Source organism: Eschrichtius robustus, chromosome 14 (assembly GCF_028021215.1).
Source record: "Eschrichtius robustus isolate mEscRob2 chromosome 14, mEscRob2.pri, whole genome shotgun sequence".
Lineage (NCBI taxonomy): Eukaryota > Metazoa > Chordata > Mammalia > Artiodactyla > Eschrichtiidae > Eschrichtius > Eschrichtius robustus.
In genome coordinates this window covers 7724646-7742337 of record NC_090837.1, presented here as the reverse complement: position 1 = coordinate 7742337, position 17692 = coordinate 7724646, and the positions used below count along the sequence as shown (strand labels likewise).

Genomic DNA, 17692 nt, shown 5'->3' with positions numbered 1-17692 from the left:
TGGTTAAGAATGTTAAGTGGTTAAGAATCTGGACACAGGTTCGAGCCCTAGTCCAGGAAGATCCCACATGCTGTGGAGCAACTAAGCCCGCGAGCCACAACTACTGAGCCTGTGCACCACAACTACTGAAGCCCGCGCGCCTAGAGCCCGTGCTCTGCAACAAGAGAAGCCACCACATGAGAAGCCCACGCACCGCAACAAAGAGTAGCCCCCGCCCGCCGCAACTAGAGAAAGCCCGCGCGCAGCAACGAAGACCCAATGCAGCCAAAAATTAATTAATTAATTAATTAAACTATTGCTATTAAAACAAAAGACCCGACACAGCCATAAAAGAAAAATAAATAAATAATAAATAAATCTTTTAAAAAATCCATTTGTAACTGTTTAAACATTTAATGGGAACCAAAAAAAAAAAAAAAAAAGAACCTCTACTAGCCCTGAGGTGATAAAAGAGCAGAATATTTAATTGCCAGAGTCACATTCTTTTAAAGCACTGAGATCAAAAAGTACCCCACTTGACCAAAACGGTATTAGCAAAGTTTGCTTTTCTAATCTATATGTTTCAGAAGCTACAAAGAGTCTCAGCCTCAAGATATTTTTGTAATTATGCTTAAAGAATTCACAGAAGCAGTATTAAAAGTTAGAAGATGTGATCTAGCAACAGGCATTCCAACATTAGACCCTGGCCTGGGCAGTGGTCAGACTTTCCTCTCTTCAAGTCCGAAAGCTAGACAGCATAAGCTGCCTCCTCAAGAGCCTACACAAAGTCCTCAAGGCAGAGATACCAGCTTTGACATGTCTGGTGTAAAGATACTGGCTTAGGTTTGCAAAAAGAACCTAATTTCACACTGATCAGCCAGTGCCCAGGTACTGAGGCCCGTAGAAAACCCCCAGCACTGTGAAAACAGCACTGGTGTAGGCAGACAGGGCACCACCACACAGGACAACAGCGTGATGAGATCCACGTGTCAGGCGCATCACTCCGTAATTGTGTGAAGACCAGAACCCAGGAGAGACGAGGCTAGCAGCATGGACAGCAGGCTGGGGGTCCAGGTGAAGAGGATGACGGCTTAATTCAAGGCAGCGCAGGACAATGGGGCTGGAGAGAGGAAGATGGGTCGTAAAACCAAAGACATGAAATCCAACGGGCAGATGGATGAGTTTATGCATTCCCAAAACTCAAGAGTGAAAATGGCAAAAGCACACGAATCCTACCCTCTCACAGCTGAAAGCAGTGAGCAGGAAGAGGAACACTGCTATCAGCTATGACCTAAGAAGTGGCTCTACTGAACCCGGCTGTGTGCAGAGAGGAGGAAGCTGCCGAATCTCGCTTCTCATCGACAGTGTGATTCTCTGCGTTCCTTCCCAGACAGCCCTACAAGGCTATGCTGAGTAAGATTTAAGGCTTATGGAAATTGAAAATGGAAAAAAAAAAAAAAAAAAGGAAAACTAAAATCAGAAAAAATGATTCAAATCTGCAGCAATCCTCACTGCAAAGGAATTAGGCTAAGACTGTGGTGCTGGAAAAGATCTCAACATTCAGCCAAGGTGTCCAGAAAGAGTTAACATAATGTGAACATCTGGAGTCTTCTCAACCTTGGGCCATACAAAATAACAGATCCTTCTACTAACAACTACTCTGTCAGCAATCAAGGGAAGGAGAGGTCACTGTGTAAAGAACAGCTTCCCTAGAGCTCAAACGCCCCACCCAAAAAGAGCCCAAGAACCCCCCAGGTAGATGATGAACAAATGCCCAATATGAGTGCAATATCACAACCAGACTTGTAGATGTGGGGGTTATAAGTCACTGGTAAGAAGACTGAGAAAAACAGAAGAAATCAAGTTATTACAAAGGGCATACTTGTACACACTTTGTGGGAACATAAAATGGTAACAGCTTTTTGGACTGTACTTTGGCAATGTTTATTATGATTTAAAATATTTATATATTCTTTGACTCAGAAATTTCATTTCTAGGGAAAAAAGGCTGGGAGCAATCTAAATGTCTATGATTAAATTAGGTGCCCCAAACAGTGTGATACCGAACAGCAGCTTATTATTTTAAATGAAGAGTTGTATTTACTAGCATAGAAATGCCCCAAATCTATCAAAGTATACTGTAAAATGGTGTGTATATAATATGACCCCATTATATGTGTTTGTTTTAAATTTACATGTTATAATAAAGTCTCACAAATAATGCTGAACAAATGAAGACACACAGAAAAGTACATACTAAATGAACTGTAGTTATTTAGACTCAAACACAAGCAAAATAACTTATAAATAAGATTTTTTTTAAAATCTCAGGAAGATGTTTTTCCCTTTCGCAGCATCCAAAAGACCTACAGATTTACACTATAGGATTCTTAGTTTAAGAGCCCTGGGAGCAGCTCGTAGAAAGATAAAGCTTGTCCCTTTAGAAACAAAAGCCTAAAAAGTCTCCTTCTCATACTTGGTCATAAGCTAAGAATTCAGCATAGAACATACAGTACCGGACATGGAGACAACCATGTTGAAACAGAACAGCTGGAAGTCAGTCAAGTTCTCAAGAACCTGACATCACATCCCTGAAATAGTGCATTACACCCGAAAATGCAGCAAGACCATCTCAAAAACATTCAGAGTAATTGGTCATCCCAGGGATTCCCAGTCTGGAAAGAGGTGAGTCTCTGAGAGTCAGCTGAACCGCTGCATCGGCCCAAAGCAGCTCATGCCACAAGACAGATGAAAGCAATCTTCAGCTAAGGAGATCTGTGGAATATTCGTGAGGACAAATGGGAAAACAGAAGGTCCAGAGAGAGATGGGAAGGAGGCAGGTGGGTTTGTTACAAGCAGCTCCAACTGACCCTCCTTGACCCAGCTCATCCACCCCACTGAGGACCACGAGCGTGGAGGGGGCGAGGACAGGCTTCCCCAGGCCCTGACTGCCTCCCCCAAGATGGAAGTGCCCAATACAGTCATAGCTCAGGAGCTCCCACCTCGACCTTCAAGAGGTCATTGAGCTAAACCTCACACCTGACACAGAAATCCGCTTTCCTGCTCTTCTCGCGATGACAGCAAGAACTGGAGAGAGCTGCGTGGAGAAGGCAGCCTCTACTCCTGCCCTCTCTGCGCTCGTTCCACGTGGAAGGCGCCACGAGGGCGCTGGGGGCGGGACTGGGAATATTCTATACCGCTCCTCACATAACAGTGACCTAACGAACTTAGTTCTATTGGAATTTTTTTACTGAAGCATAACTGACTTACAATGTCACACTGGTTCAGGAGTGCAACGTGGGGACCTGATTCATATGTTACGAAATGATCACCAGGAAAATTCTAGTAACTGTCTATCACCATACAAAGTTATTACAATATTATTGACTACCTTCCCTATGCTGTACACGACATCCCTGTGACTTACTTATTTTATAACTGGAGGTTTGTACCTCTTAATCCCCTTCACCTAATTCGCCCACTCCCCCCCATCCCCCTCTGGCAGAACCAGTTTGTTCTCTGTATCCATGGTTGAGTCTGTTTCTGTTTGTTTATGTGTGTTGGTTTGTTTCATTGTTTTAGATTCCACATATACAAGGAAAATCATATGATATTTGCCTTTCCTCTGACTTATTTCACTTAGCATAATACCCTCTAGGTCCATCCATGTTGTTGCCAATGGCAAGATTTCATTCTTTTTTATGGCTGAGTAATATTCCATTGTATATATATACCACATCTTTACCCACTCATCCACTGATGTACATTTAGGTTGCCAACAGAAGTTTTCTTTAATTAGGAGAATTCCAATCAAATATTTCAGATTTCTAAATCTAATTCCCTTTATACATGAATTTTGAAGTAAAAATGTTTTACATTCCTAAATCAAAGATTTCTATTAAACAAGGCAGCACATTAAAGTAGAAAAAACATATTAACTGGGAACAAGAGGCCATAATGATATGTGTACACGTACATCACATACGACCTGAGGCAAGTTGCATTTCTTCTCTGGGCTTCAGTATTCTAAGCAAAAAGAGGCATTTGTTGATCTCAAAGAGCCTTTCCAGATCTAAAATACTGTGATTCTAAGGTACTCCTTTAATTTCTCCTAGAAATACTAACCAAAACAGTAAATAATTTTACTGCCTCTAAAAACACTCTCATTAGACTTAACACTTAGAGATTCAAATTCTGTTCCAAGTATGCTAGTTTTGCACATGTAATTAAAATTTTCCTACAAATACACCCTTCAAGCCTCTACAAACCAACCTGCATCTGCAGATTCTCCTCCTTCCTTACTATAAAAATGGAGGAAATCTCTGTGCGTCTCAATCGAAGGCAAAGCAATCCCCGTGGTGTGCGCCCGGGGTGCCACCTCTTCCCAGGACCCTCATCCCAACACTGATCCCCGCCCCCCCCCACTGTATCTGCACCGTTCCTCTGGTCCAGATCATTTTAGGCAGGATGCAAACACCCCGGACTCTGCCATCTTTAGAAAACACCTTCCCTAGATCCAACACTCCTCCAGCACCAGCCTGACAGCTCTACTCTCCTTCAACATCCAACTTCTTCAAAGAACGGTCACCCCAAATCCACTTTCAACCACCTCTGATCTATTCTTTACGAAGCAGCTGGAGCGATCTTTCCAAACTACAAATCTAATCACATCACTTATCACTCTTGTTGCTCCTAAGGTCAAAATCAAAATCCTTAACATGGCCTAAACTTACAGGCCCTATGTCACCAGTCCCTGCAGACACCACCTAGTGAATGAGTCTCATCTCCTACCCCTATGGGCTCCTCCGCCTGTGGGGAATGACACTGGCCACTTCCCCAAACGTGCCAACTCCCTCCCATCTGGGGAGTTTGCCAATCCCTCTGCTAGAATGTTCCCTCTTGCCACTACCATTGCTCTGCCTGGCCAATTCCTACTCTCCTTCAGGTCCACTTTAATCCTTACATCCTCATGGAAGCCTTTTGTTGTAAGCTAAACCATCCGGACCTTGTCATTTTGTCTGTTTTATCAGCCAAGCAGCACAATACTTGACTAGTAATTTAATCAACTGTTTCTTACTCTGGTGGAAAAGGAGAGCTACTTGTTTTGAAAGCGTGCCATACGTTATCCATTTCATTTACAGCTAAGCACTTAGAATGGAACTGCATATAACCTGTAGTCTAATCTACAAAGCTGTCCTGTGCTAAGGTAACAGGTTTCTGATTTAACCAAATCTTACTAGATAAATAAGTACCATAAGTCTTAAATATTTTTAGGCCCTTTGACCTAGTAATTCCACCACTATAAATTTATCCTAGGAAAGTAAGAGAGATACACACAAAAAATTTTAAATGGCATTCATGGCAGCAATATCTATACAGTAAAAAGTGGAGGAGAGGGGAGGGGAAGTAAACATCAGTAAAAATGAAAAGAAGAGTAAGCATCAAAAAACCTTCACTGCAACAGTGGTTAGGATACGTGCTCTCACTGCCAAGGGCCCGGGTTCAATCCCTGGTGGTGGAACTAAAATCCCACAAGCCGCTCAGCGTGGTTTAAAAAAAAAAAAAAACAAAAAATTGGTATAGCAAGTGAGTATGAGATTGAGCCGCAGAGCACTGCCATGCTGAAATGATGCTCTAAGTTCTGAAGCATCAACTGCTAAAACTCATGACTATTATAACCAGAAGAAGGAACCTACTGACCTCGAAACTAAGAGATCCAGAAGGACCCCCTTGAAAGTAACAGGTATCAAAGGGTTCCCACAGGTGCATGGGGCCTTCTAGATTCATGATGCTACAGGACTGGGAGACAGAAGTCCCAAGTTCTAAATCTAAAACCTATAGTGAACGCACTATTTGACTACAGGGAGTCACTTCCTTTTTCGGGGCTTAAGTTTCCTCGTCTGTAGGACAAAAAAAATCACAAAAACTTCCAATTTCAAAATTATACTATCAATCATCAGCTCGACATAACAGGTTCTGGAGTAAAAATACCTACATTTAAATTGCAGAAGCACCACTCTTCAGGTTGTATGACCTTGGACAAGCGATTGTACTTCTTAGAACCTCTGTTTCCTCACCAATTCTATGGGGGCTACTCCATATACTGCTGACACATTAAACGAGATGCACGGGACATTCTAAAGGCTAACAGCCATTCTTTTTTTCCCATTATATTACTGTAAGCCTCCAAGACTGATGGAATTTTTACGGATACAAAGGAAACTGAAGAGCACAGGGTCAAAGACTTCAGACAAACGTCATGCCTTGAACTGAACTGACCAAAGTGTTGAAAAAGTCAGAGAATAGCTTTAAATTTTCATCAGTGAGAAAAACAGCTACCATTTCTTGGGAATTCTCTGGCGGTCCAGTGGTTAGGACTCGGTGCTTTCACTGCCGAGGGCCTAGGATTGAAATCCCTGGTCAGGGAACTAAGATTCCACAAGCCGCATGGTGTGGCCAATAAATAAATAAATAAATAAATAAATAAATAAGGTTCTGCTGTTTAAAAAAAAAAAAAAGCTACCTTTTCGTGAGTGCTGACTGGATACCAGGCACTGCTAAGAATGTTATATGCATCACCTAATTTAACCCTCACAACAATGTTAGATGTTAGCACTATTATTCAACCTCATTTTCATAGATGAGAAAACTAAGAAGCTAAATAACTTGCTGAGGTCACAAAGGCAGAGCTGGACTCAGCTTGTGTTTTTAGCACTGCTACACTGCCTCTCATTTAAAACAAACAAAAAAAGAATAAATCAGTCACTGTGTCATTCAGGGGTTCTAGAATGTACAGCATGTAGACCTTATACATTGTTTCCTGCTTATTAGTAAAAAAAAAAAAAAAAGAAACTACAGTACATTTCCTTTTTTTTCTTAATATTTATTTATTTATTTATTTGTCTGCGTCGGGTCTTAGCTGCCATGCACAGTCTTCTCTCTAGTTGTGGCGCGCAGGTTCCAGAGCGCACGGACTTGGTTGCCCCTCAGCACGTGGGACCTCAGTTCCCAGACCAGGGATCAACCCGCGTCTCCTGCATTGGAAGGTGGATTCTTAACCACTGGACCACCAGGGAAGTCCCTCCTTTCTTTTCCTAGACCTAAACCTGATCATTTAAAAGGCAGAGAAATTCTGAAATAACATCCTGTGATCTCTGAGTTTTCCAAGACACTCAAAGAAACAGGATCTCATATTTACCAACACACTATCCTTAAATCAAAAATTAAAAACCAGAAAGAAAGAAAAAAACCTTTGTTAAAAACATCTAAGTCCACCTCTCAGCTTGTTTTGTCAAGTAAAGTTACCTTAATATTTACAAGCTAAAAACTCAATATTCTTCTGACTAAACTGGAAGATAAAACTAGAGTCGATCCCTGCAAACCTACCCTTATACTACACGCAAACTACGTAGCCAGTTTCTAATCTGTTGTATATTTACACATAAACGGAACCAGAAAAGCTGATTACTTTCTCTATAAATGAATGGTCATCCCTACAGAACAGATTCTGAGCCCGCATGTGTGTATTTCAACCCCTCACTCAGGTCAACATAATGACTTTGGAAGGTTTATGGACTCACCAATACTCGGTCTCCAATTTTGAGCTCTCTTTCTCCTTTCTTGATTGAGCCGGCCTCCGAAAGGTTGGAAATAGATTCACTGGTGGTTTTTGTAAGGTTGCTGATCTGAGACGTAGCTGAAGGTTCCTTTGCAGTAGGCTGGGGCAATTTATGGGGAATATTTGAGGGGGTGGCTGGGGAAGAGGACACCATGCTGGCTGTCGAAGTGGACAGAGGCGAAGTCGCTCTGGAAGCATGAGTTGTCTGCAGGCCGTCGGCTTCATCTTCTGCCTGCACCTTCCTCGTCAACTTTGAAGGTCGGGTGAATATGCCTTTTAAAGGCTCACACTGGAAATACCGAATTCCTGCCACTGAACCATCGTTCTTGCCTATGGGTTCATCTAAAACGATCCCGGCCCATTGGCCTGGTGCAAACTGGGTTTCTCCCAGGAACTGGATAAATCCAGGCTTATTCCCATTCACCCAAACTCGCTCCCCAACTCGAAAATCATCCACAAACTCCTCTTGTGTCTCAGCAGACGGAGTGCTTGATGTTTTTTCACTGGATATTGTTTTTTCTATTGGAGCTGCAACTGAAAACAGAGAAGAAAGGATCAGAAAAGATTCGATTTCATATTTAAGCAGACAACCCCTAAGTTAAAAGGAAAATAAACTAGAGAAAGGGCCAAAAGCAACAGAAGGAGCCACAACTCTTCAAGAGGTGCTCTGTTCATCTTTCTTCTTCTTCTTTTTCCTTCTTTTTTTCTTTTTTTTTAGCAAGGAGGCAAAAAGTACTTGACCCATCACTATCATTTTCTTTTTTTTTTTAATTAATTAACTTATTTATTTATTTTGGCTGCATTGGGTCTTCATTGTTGCACACGGGCTTTCTCTAGTTGCAGCGAGCAGGGGCTACTCTTCATTGCAGTGCACAGGCTTCTCATTGCGGTGGCTTCTCTTGTTGCGGAGTACGGACTCTAGGCATGCCGGCTTCAGTAGTTGTGGTGCACGGGCTTAGTTGCTCTGTGGCATGTGGGATCTTCCTGGACCAGGGCTTGAACCCGTGTCCCCTGCATTGGCAGGCAGATCCTTACCACTGTACTACCAGGGAAGTCCCGCATCACTACCATTTTCAATGCTGTCAAAACTCAGTGAGCTGACTTAGTCCTTATCTGCAAGTCAAAATAGAGAAAAAAAAGTAGTCCTTTTCCCAGAATTCATAATATAGGTCTGATTTCATTCTTCACCCTGTATCCTGCACATCATGAGCAAATGCCCATTCAGACCCACTGAGATGGGCTCTGTTCCCCCATTTGAGTGGTCAGTTAAAGCTGACAGGACTAGGCCCATTTAACCACACACATGCGCAATTAACTTGATGCAGGAGGGGATTCAGTGCCGCAGTCCCTACCATCATTATTCCAAGACTATTCCTTTGCTAGCAGAAATGGAAATCACAGCAGGGAAGAAAAGAGAGCATCTGGCCTGACTCCCTGTAAAGGCAAGACGACTTGGCAAACTCTACCCTACGGTAAAGACAGAGTTAAATTCTGCCAGGAATGTGATATTTACACTGGAAGTGCATTCACGCATTCACCTGGCAAGCGTTTATTAAATATTCAGCGTGAACTGGCAAAGAGAGCCTGAATTCTTAACGTCTGCCATTTACTGGGCATATCGTGATCTTAGGATGTTCCGTGACCTCTCTGAGTTTAGTTTTTTCATCTGTAAAAGGGGAAAGCAGTAATATCTATCTTGAGGGCTTTTTTTCTTTGAATGAGGATTAAATGAAATAATGTATTTATCCACGTTATGCATCTTTCTTGAGTTCCTACCACTCCGGAACTAGTCCCAGACATTGTTCTTCACCAGGGACAAAGCAAGACAGCACAGTCCATGCCTTCATAGAGCTCAGAGTCTAGCAGTGGAGAAGCAGACAGTCAAGGCACACACCAGGTAACTTCAGGTGGTCTAAGTGCTGTGAAGGAGACAGTGCCTCTGGGCAGAGCAGTCAGGGAAGGCCTCCTGGAGGAGGTGATACCTAGTCTGAGGCCTGATCGACAGGATTGAATCACGCAGACTGGGGAGCAGAGTGGCCCAGCTGAGCGAGAGTGGGTGCTGAACATCTCTTTACCCGACACAGAAAGGGGGACTGTGGAGTTTCCATTTGTGGAGGGTTTTTTTGCTTGTTTGTTTGTTTGTTTAGAAGACAGTGGATGCTCTCAGATAGAACAGATAATAAATAATCTGCCAAAGACAGGGGCCAGTTTTTTTTTTAGCATCAGTTCTGGCTTTGCACATCAACAGTTACTCTTCACAGAGTGCTGCAAGCATGAATTTCTGAAAAACAATGTTCATAAAAGTATCTTGAATTCCTTGGCAATTACTTCCTTTTAAGCGTGTAAGTTTTAGTATTAATAAGCTGCTTTAATCTTAATTTAAAAAAACCTAGTGTGTGCCAAGTAACACTGGAGGAACCAAGTTGAATTACTCATGATCCCTGCACTCAAGGACTTCAAGTGCTAAAAGGTATGCACGAAAAATACTAAAAGTGAAAAAGACAATGCTAACGGGGTAAATGTAACAGTGGAAGGCTTTAGAGAAGGGTTGGCATTTGAAGGGGTCTTAAAAGAGGAAGGATTTTGAGGAGAAGGGGATGCCAATTTTGACTGACTTCCCCCAAGGCTAAATAGTCCTTAAATAAACCCATTTCTTCACAGTCCTTTGCTTTATCAGTAAAGCTTTCCTCTAAGATGTTGTTACCGAGTCTAAGCTCATACTACTCACCACACAACAGGCAGATAACCAAGAGACGAATTGTTGGGGCAAAGAATAACGACTTTATTCGGAAAGCCAGCAGACCGACAAGATGGTGGCCTCGGGCCCCAAAGAACCATCCTGCCTGAGTTAGAATTCGGGCTCCTTTTATACTAAAAGGGGAGGGAGTAAAGTCAAACACTTCCTGGTTCTCATCAGCCTCCGGAGGGCATGGGTTAATTCCTTCCTCCCTGCAGTCATTCACAGGTGGGCCTGGCCAGGATGTTTCCTGTGAGCTGAACAAAGGTATTTTAGCTTAATGCTCAGTATCTGGGAAGCAGGGTTCCAAGAGATGTGCCATTATGTATAATTTAAACTTACAGGCAACATCCCTTTAGTGAGTAACTTGTAATAGAATACAAAAGGTTCTTCCCTATTACAATGTTTTATGGCCTCTCTGAAAAGAACCGGGTTTTATCCTGATACATAAAATGTAAATAACTCAGGATCTCCAACGAGTCAACACATATTTACTGAGCTCCTGTTACATGCCAGGCAATTTTCTAGGTGTGTGGATGGAATACAGCAGTGAAAAAAAAAGAAAAAAAGAGCAAACACAAAGATCCCTTCCCTCAAGGAAGACCAATGAATGTCTTTATGGAAGAACTTGAAGAAACAATGTTGTACTTAATAGATTATGGTGGGCACCTGTCTGGAAAGGCTGAAAACATAAGATCTAATAGTATACAAATCACATAAAAGATGGTAAAAGCAAGCATCAGATGCTTCTCTCCTGCCTCTCTTACTAAAGACCTTAGGTGATCATTATGGGATGGAAATGGAAATGCTGAAGGAGGAGATGGAGAACTGATGAGAAACAGGTTGTTAAAGATAATAAAAGACACAAGTTCATCTATAAAATGGGGAAGGTTTTCCCTCATGAGCCAGACTTGAGCTACTGTACTACCTGCTCCCTTGATGATGATGGCCAATTTCAGGTCAATGACTGTCATCATATCTTTTCTTTTTTTTTAAATAAATTTATTTATTTTATTTATTTATTTTTGGCTATGTTGGGTCTTCGTTGCTGCGCGCAGGCTTTCTCTAGTTGCGGTGAGCGGGGGCTACTCTTTGTTGCAGTGCGCGGGCTTCTCATTGCAGTGGCTTCTCTCGTTGTGAAGCACGGGCTCTAGGCGCGCGGGCTTCAGTAGTTGCGGCACACGGGCTCAGTAGTTGTGGCTCGCGGGCTCTAGAGCACAGGCTCAGTAGTTGCGGCACACGGGCTTAGTTGCTCCATAGCATGTGGGATCTTCCCAGACCAGGGATCGAACCCGTGTCCCCTGCATTGGCAGGCGGTTTCTCAACCACTGCACCACCAGGGAAGCCCTGTCATCATATCTTTTAAGCCAGATTAGTCTTTGTTTTCTCTATCTATCCCTAAACCCCAAGAGAAAGGTCCTGATGAGTTCAGGAAGACACATGGGCAGAAAAACTGAAGAAACACTTTAACACTGTAAGGCTCAAACACTGAAATTAACTTGACAACTATTTCAGAACCTTACACTGAATCGAGGAAATAGACTCTTCACTGATTAAGTCTACTAAATATAAAATTCTATGTCTTTTTTTTTTTTAATTTATTTATTATTACTTTTTTTTTGGCTGCATTGGGTCTTCGTTTCTGTGCGAGGGCTTTCTCCAGTTGCGGCAAGCGGGGGCCACTCTTCATCGCGGTGTGCGGGCCTCTCACTGTCGCGGCCTCTCTTGTTGCGGAGCATGGGCTCCAGACGCGCAGGCTCAGTAATTGTGGCTCACGGGCCTAGCTGCTCCGGGCATGTGGGATCTTCCCAGACCAGGGCTCGAACTCGTGTGCCCTGCATTGGCAGGCGGATTCTCAACCACTGCGCCACCAGGGAAGCCCATAAAATTCTATGTCTTTTAATTGAAACTTTCTCAAGTATTTTCAACAGTATGAAGTTTTATAAGATTGTCTTTTTAAATTTTTCAAATAGAAGTCTTCACATAGGATGAAAAACTTGCTATTAAGGAGAAACATAGAGCATTACCAGGAGCAGGTGTCTTCAAGGCTGTGCTTCCAGGCTTAAGGATCTTCGTCGGGGCCTTAAGCCCGCTTGGTTTCAGCATACTCATTGTCCTTAGGATATCAGAGCTGTTTTTCCTTTGCCTGTTGCCACTATCTTTCCCCAGTCATTGATAGAACTGTGGGTGTTTCTATAGTGGAGTCAGTCTCTGGGTTAAATCTGCAAAGAGAAAAATATAAAAAGAGCTTAGAATCTATAGGAGAAAGAAAGTAGAAAGAGTTACGAAAGTAGCTTTCACAGCCTAAACTTTTCCTTATGTATGATAAGAAAACCATCTCCACAATGAACCTAGGAACCTAGAAAACTCCAGATATCAAAAATATGAAGATGCTGCTGAAATAGATTTAAAAGCAATTTACTATCCTAAAGACAAGTAGCTAAGGCTGGCAATATATTCACTTTTCTTTATAGTATCTAATAATACCAGATCAGTACAGTGCCTAAAAACCACACAATCCATAGAAGAGGGTTCAGAAAAATGTGCACCAAACTAAATGGGGGGAAGAGAAGGGAACTTTCAGTTTTCACTTCACTGACTTCTATGTTGCTTCAGCTTGATGACCACTAGCCCGTATTAACTGTATATACCATTTAATCCACAGAATTATACAGTAACTCAGTATAAAACCAAGTATATGTTAAACAAGAGAAAGATTCAAATTCAAACTCTGTAAGAAAAAGCCGTATCTGGAAAGTACTAAAAGGAAGTTATCTTTGTTTCGTCTACAGAAACACAATGAACTTCTGATTTACTCAAGACCAAGTATGAATCTACAGCTTCTGGGCTCAGGCAAAACAGTACTTCGCCATTTGCTCTTTAAGAGAGGAGGAAGACCTCGGGATTTTGGAATACAGAAAAATATTTCTAGACATAATACCTAATAAAACAGAATTCAAAGAGAAAAATGCTATTTACTGACTCTCTCTAACGGCTGCATTTTGCATTTTTTTCTGGTAGTCAAGCTTGGATGACGAAGCACAGACCTCACTCTCTGTCTCTCTCACAAGCAATGCCAAGCATCAGTAAACAGTCTGGCCAGGGCTAACAGAGGAGCTGCTACGGTCCCTGCAGTGAGTTGAATGGTGGCCTCCCCAAAAGATATGTCCATCTGGAACCTATGCGTGTGACCTTATTTGAGAGAAGAGTCTTTGCAGACGTAATTCAGTTACGGATCTTGAGATGAGCTCGTCCTGGATCACCTGCCTGGGCCCTAAATCTGATGACAAGTGTCCTAATTAGAAGAGGAGAGCACAGAGGAGACGGCCAGGTGAAGACCCAGGCAGAGATTGCAGCCATGTGACTACAAGCCAAGGACAGCCAGCAGCCACCAGAAGCTAAGACAGAAGCATGAGACGGAGTCTCCCTCAGAGCTCCAGAAGGAACCAACCCTGGTGATACTTTGATCTTGGACTTCTGGCCTCCAGATCTGTGAGAGAACAAATCTGTTGTCTTAAGCCACCCGGTTTGTGGTCACTGGTTATGGCGGCCCCAGGAAACTAATATAGCCGTGTAAGTTTTTCTATTCAAAGATAATCAGACTGGGACTTCCCTGGCGGTCCAGTGGTTAAGACTTCGCCTTCCAATAGAGGGGTGCAGGTTCGATCCCTGGTCGGGGAGCTAAGATTCCCACAGGCCTCGAGGCCAAAAAACCAAAACATAAAAACAGAAGCAATACTGTAACAAACTCAATGAAGATTTTACAAATGGTCCACGTCAAAAAATCTTCAAACAAACAAACAAAAAAAAACAAAGATAATCAGACTGAACGGAAATCAAACCAAGACAGTAGTCTCATTAGGCTCACTCTGAAGATTCCCCATGGTTCTCAAGAGGGTCCAAAATGGCACAAAGTGTTTTTTACAAAGTCAAAGGTAAGCCGTGTGGCTTGGGGGAAGACTGGGACTAACAGAGAAAGCACTGCTGTGTGCTTGAAGACAGGGGTTGCCGATCCCGGCTGTTAATACAAAATTCCCGGGCTCCTTACTGTCACCACCATCACCCTCACTGCCAGGACGGCAGCAGTGTGCTGGGAGTCTGTGTGCCGGGTCAGGTGGTTCTAACTCAGAGCGGAAACCACGTGCTTTACTGCCAGACCCTCACCATACACAGTCTGTAGGCTGCAAGCAGAGCTACCTGCTCCTGCTACCGCCTTAGACACATGGAGGGTTTCACTGAGTCTCCTCTAGGCTATTTACTCGTGCAAAAATATTTGAGGAAGATGGGGATAAGCTAAGTGCAGAGATTACCATGGGGTCTTGTGTCTTGGCTACTCTTCACCCTGGTCCAATATCATAAAGTGACAAGGGTCAGGTAGTTAAGGACAGAACAGGCAAAGGAGGCACGATCGTCCTGGAAAAGCTACTATAGCGGCGAGAAGAGAGGATGAAGTACTCCTTAAAATATTTCACTCGGGCTAAACAGTGAATTCTTGGGCTCAGGTCAAGCACTCCTCCCTGAAGCGAAATTCTGAAAACAATAAGCGACTAGGCCAGCCTCAGCCAGTTTCAAACCTTGCAGCTCAACATGCTAAGCTCACAAAACACTGGCCAACTAAAAGCCTCGGCCTAAGAAACAGGCGTGTGGTTATCAGGAACCCAAGAACGGTCATAAACCCAAAGTCTTAAGTCTTCTGTTGTCTAATCTTCATGCCTCTAGCTCTCGGTCCATCTGAGCTACTTGAATCCCAAAGCAGGGAACTGTGACCAAGATTTAATGAAGGAGAAAAATCTAGTCTGTCTCAATAAGAGAATTGGGAGCAATTTAAAAATCCACTCTGTGTTTTTTGTGTCTTGGACCTATTTCTGGGCCTTCTAGTTTTCCACACTATTTTAATAATTATGGCTCTAATCACTGTTAACATTTCGTAGTACAAGTTCTCTCTCATTCTTTTAAATTTGTGAAATATACAGAAAAGTACATAAAACAGACATGTACATAAAACAGATATAGTTTTATGGGTGAAGCAAACAGCTATGTAATCACAAACCAGATGCAGAAAAGCCACTGCCAGCACTCCAAAATCTCCCTGTGTGTCCTCTCCAGCCTCGCCTTTGTCTCCCAGAGGTAACTACTATTCTAACTTTATGGCAATACTCCCCTTTTAGAAAATAGTTTTACCGGTTATGTGTGCAACAATATGATTAGTTTGTTTTGCCTACTTTTGACGTATAAAAATGGAATCACACTGTATGTTGTGTCTGGTATCTTTCACTCAACATTGCTTATACAATTCACATCGCATGTTGGTGTGATTTATTCATTTTCATTACTGTATGATGTGCCATTTCCTTAGTACCACTTTATTTTACTGTGACAGACACTTCTAGAGTGATTTCAGTTTTTGGCTATTATAAGCAATGCTGCAACGAGCATCTTTGTGCACATAAACACATTTCTGTAGGGCATTGACCTAGGAGTTTAATTGCTGGATTGTGAGGTAGGCATATCTTTAACATTTAATATCCCTCTCCTTTTCCCCTGCTGTGTATGAGTTCCAGTTCAGCAACACTTGATATTGCCAGACTTTAACTTTGGCCAGTGTGATGTTGAGACATTCACTGTGGTTTTATTTTGCATTTCTCTAATTAGGAACAAATTTGAGCATCTGCCTACGTTCATTGGTCACTGCAATTCTTCTTTTGAAAAGTGTCCATTCAAAACTTGTCTCTGTTGTGTTCATGTCAGCTGTCTTTTACTCATTGATTTGTATATATTCTTGGTACTAATCATTTCTGAGTTACATCTGTTGTAAATATCCTCTCCTTCTCTGATTATTTTTCATTCTCGTCATGGTTTTTTGATGAATAAAAATTCTTCATTTAAAAAAAATAAAAAAAAATGAAAACCAACAATGTTGGTTTTTAAATCTTCCAATTTAAGTTTCTTCTTCATGCATTATTAATGAATGCCAAGTCAGGCTTGCTTTAAAAAATCAATTCACTGAGAAACAACGGATCAAAGTCTTGGTCATGGTACCCATAAAATGTAATGATCCAGAAGCAACAGCTCTGCATAGTGTTTCAAGTCAGTGAATGTCACATTGAAACTAATCAATTCCAAAACACATGCTAAAGGAAAAAAGATATTCTTGCCTCACTAATACACTGAGAATATTTGAAATTTTGATACTTATGATCACTGAGTCAACAGTTTTGGATCTAAAATAAGACACCCCCATCCTCCCAACACCTGAGGACCACAACACCAGAATATTATAATTTAGAAATAATTGTTATCCTTATTATCCCAGTTGAGCCTTACAATAATACTATAGATTAGCTACTATAACTATTCCTTCTTTAGTGAAGGAACATCTCAGAAACTAAGACATGTATTTCCTCATTTGTTAATGACCTGCCACCTAAAGTTATTCAGCTAAGAAGCAGAGAGGTGAACACAAGTGTGATTCCAGAGCCCAAGTTCTTTCCCTAAATCTAATGTTCAAACTCAGAAGAGACCACACACCACAATTAAAAACACTAGGACTAGGACTGGGCTTCCCTGGTGGCGCAGTGGTTGAGAATCTGCCTGCCAATGCAGGGGACGCGGGTTCGAGCCCTGGTCTGGGAAGATCCCACATGCCGCGGAGCAACTGGGCCCGTGAGCCACAGCTGCTGAGCCTGCGCGTCTGGAGCCTGTGCTCCGCAACAAGAGAAGCCGCGATAGTGAGAGGCCCGCGCACCGCAATGAAGAGTGGCCCCCGCTTGCCGCAACTAGAGAAAGCCCTCGCACAGAAACGAAGACCCAACACAGCCATAAATAAATAAATAAATAAATAAATAAATAAATAAATAAATAAATAAATAAATAAATAAATTTAAAAAAACACTCAGACTAAAAAAAAAAAAAAAAAAGAAAAAAAAATTAGGGGGCGTCCCTTGTGGCACAGTGGTTAAGAATCCGCCTGCCAATGCAGGGGACACAGGTTCGAGCCCTGGTCCGGGAAGATCCCACATGCCACGGAGCAACTATGCCCGTGTGCCACAATACTGAGCCTGCGCTCTAGAGCCCGTGAGCCACAACTACTGAGCCTATGTGCCACAACTACTGAAGCCCACGTGCCTAGAGCCTGTGCTCCTCAACAAGAGAAGCCACCGCAATGAGAGAGAAGCCTGCGCACCACAATGAAGAGTAGCCCCTGCTCGCCGCAACTAGAGAAAGCCGGCACACAGCAACGAAGACCCAATGCGGCCAAAAATAAACAAAATAAAATAAATTAATTAAAAAAAAACATTAGGACGAGTATTACTAAAATGACCTACACATGTACAGTGCCGAGACTGCACAAAGCACAA

General features: G+C 42.4%; 1 protein-coding gene across 3 annotated transcripts in view; it reads right to left on the bottom strand.

Annotated features, from left to right (window-relative positions):
- Positions 1 to 17692, bottom strand: part of CLIP1 (CAP-Gly domain containing linker protein 1) — a 125331-nt gene that overhangs the window by 76903 nt on the left and 30736 nt on the right. For all 3 annotated transcript variants that reach the window (XM_068563782.1, XM_068563780.1, XM_068563781.1), the window contains exons 2-3: positions 12362 to 12556; positions 7560 to 8131 (exon numbers count right to left, since the gene is read on the bottom strand). In XM_068563782.1, the coding sequence (XP_068419883.1) occupies positions 7560 to 8131; positions 12362 to 12446 (657 nt within the window). In that variant the 5' untranslated portion in view covers positions 12447 to 12556. The remainder of the gene's footprint in view (positions 1 to 7559; positions 8132 to 12361; positions 12557 to 17692) is intronic.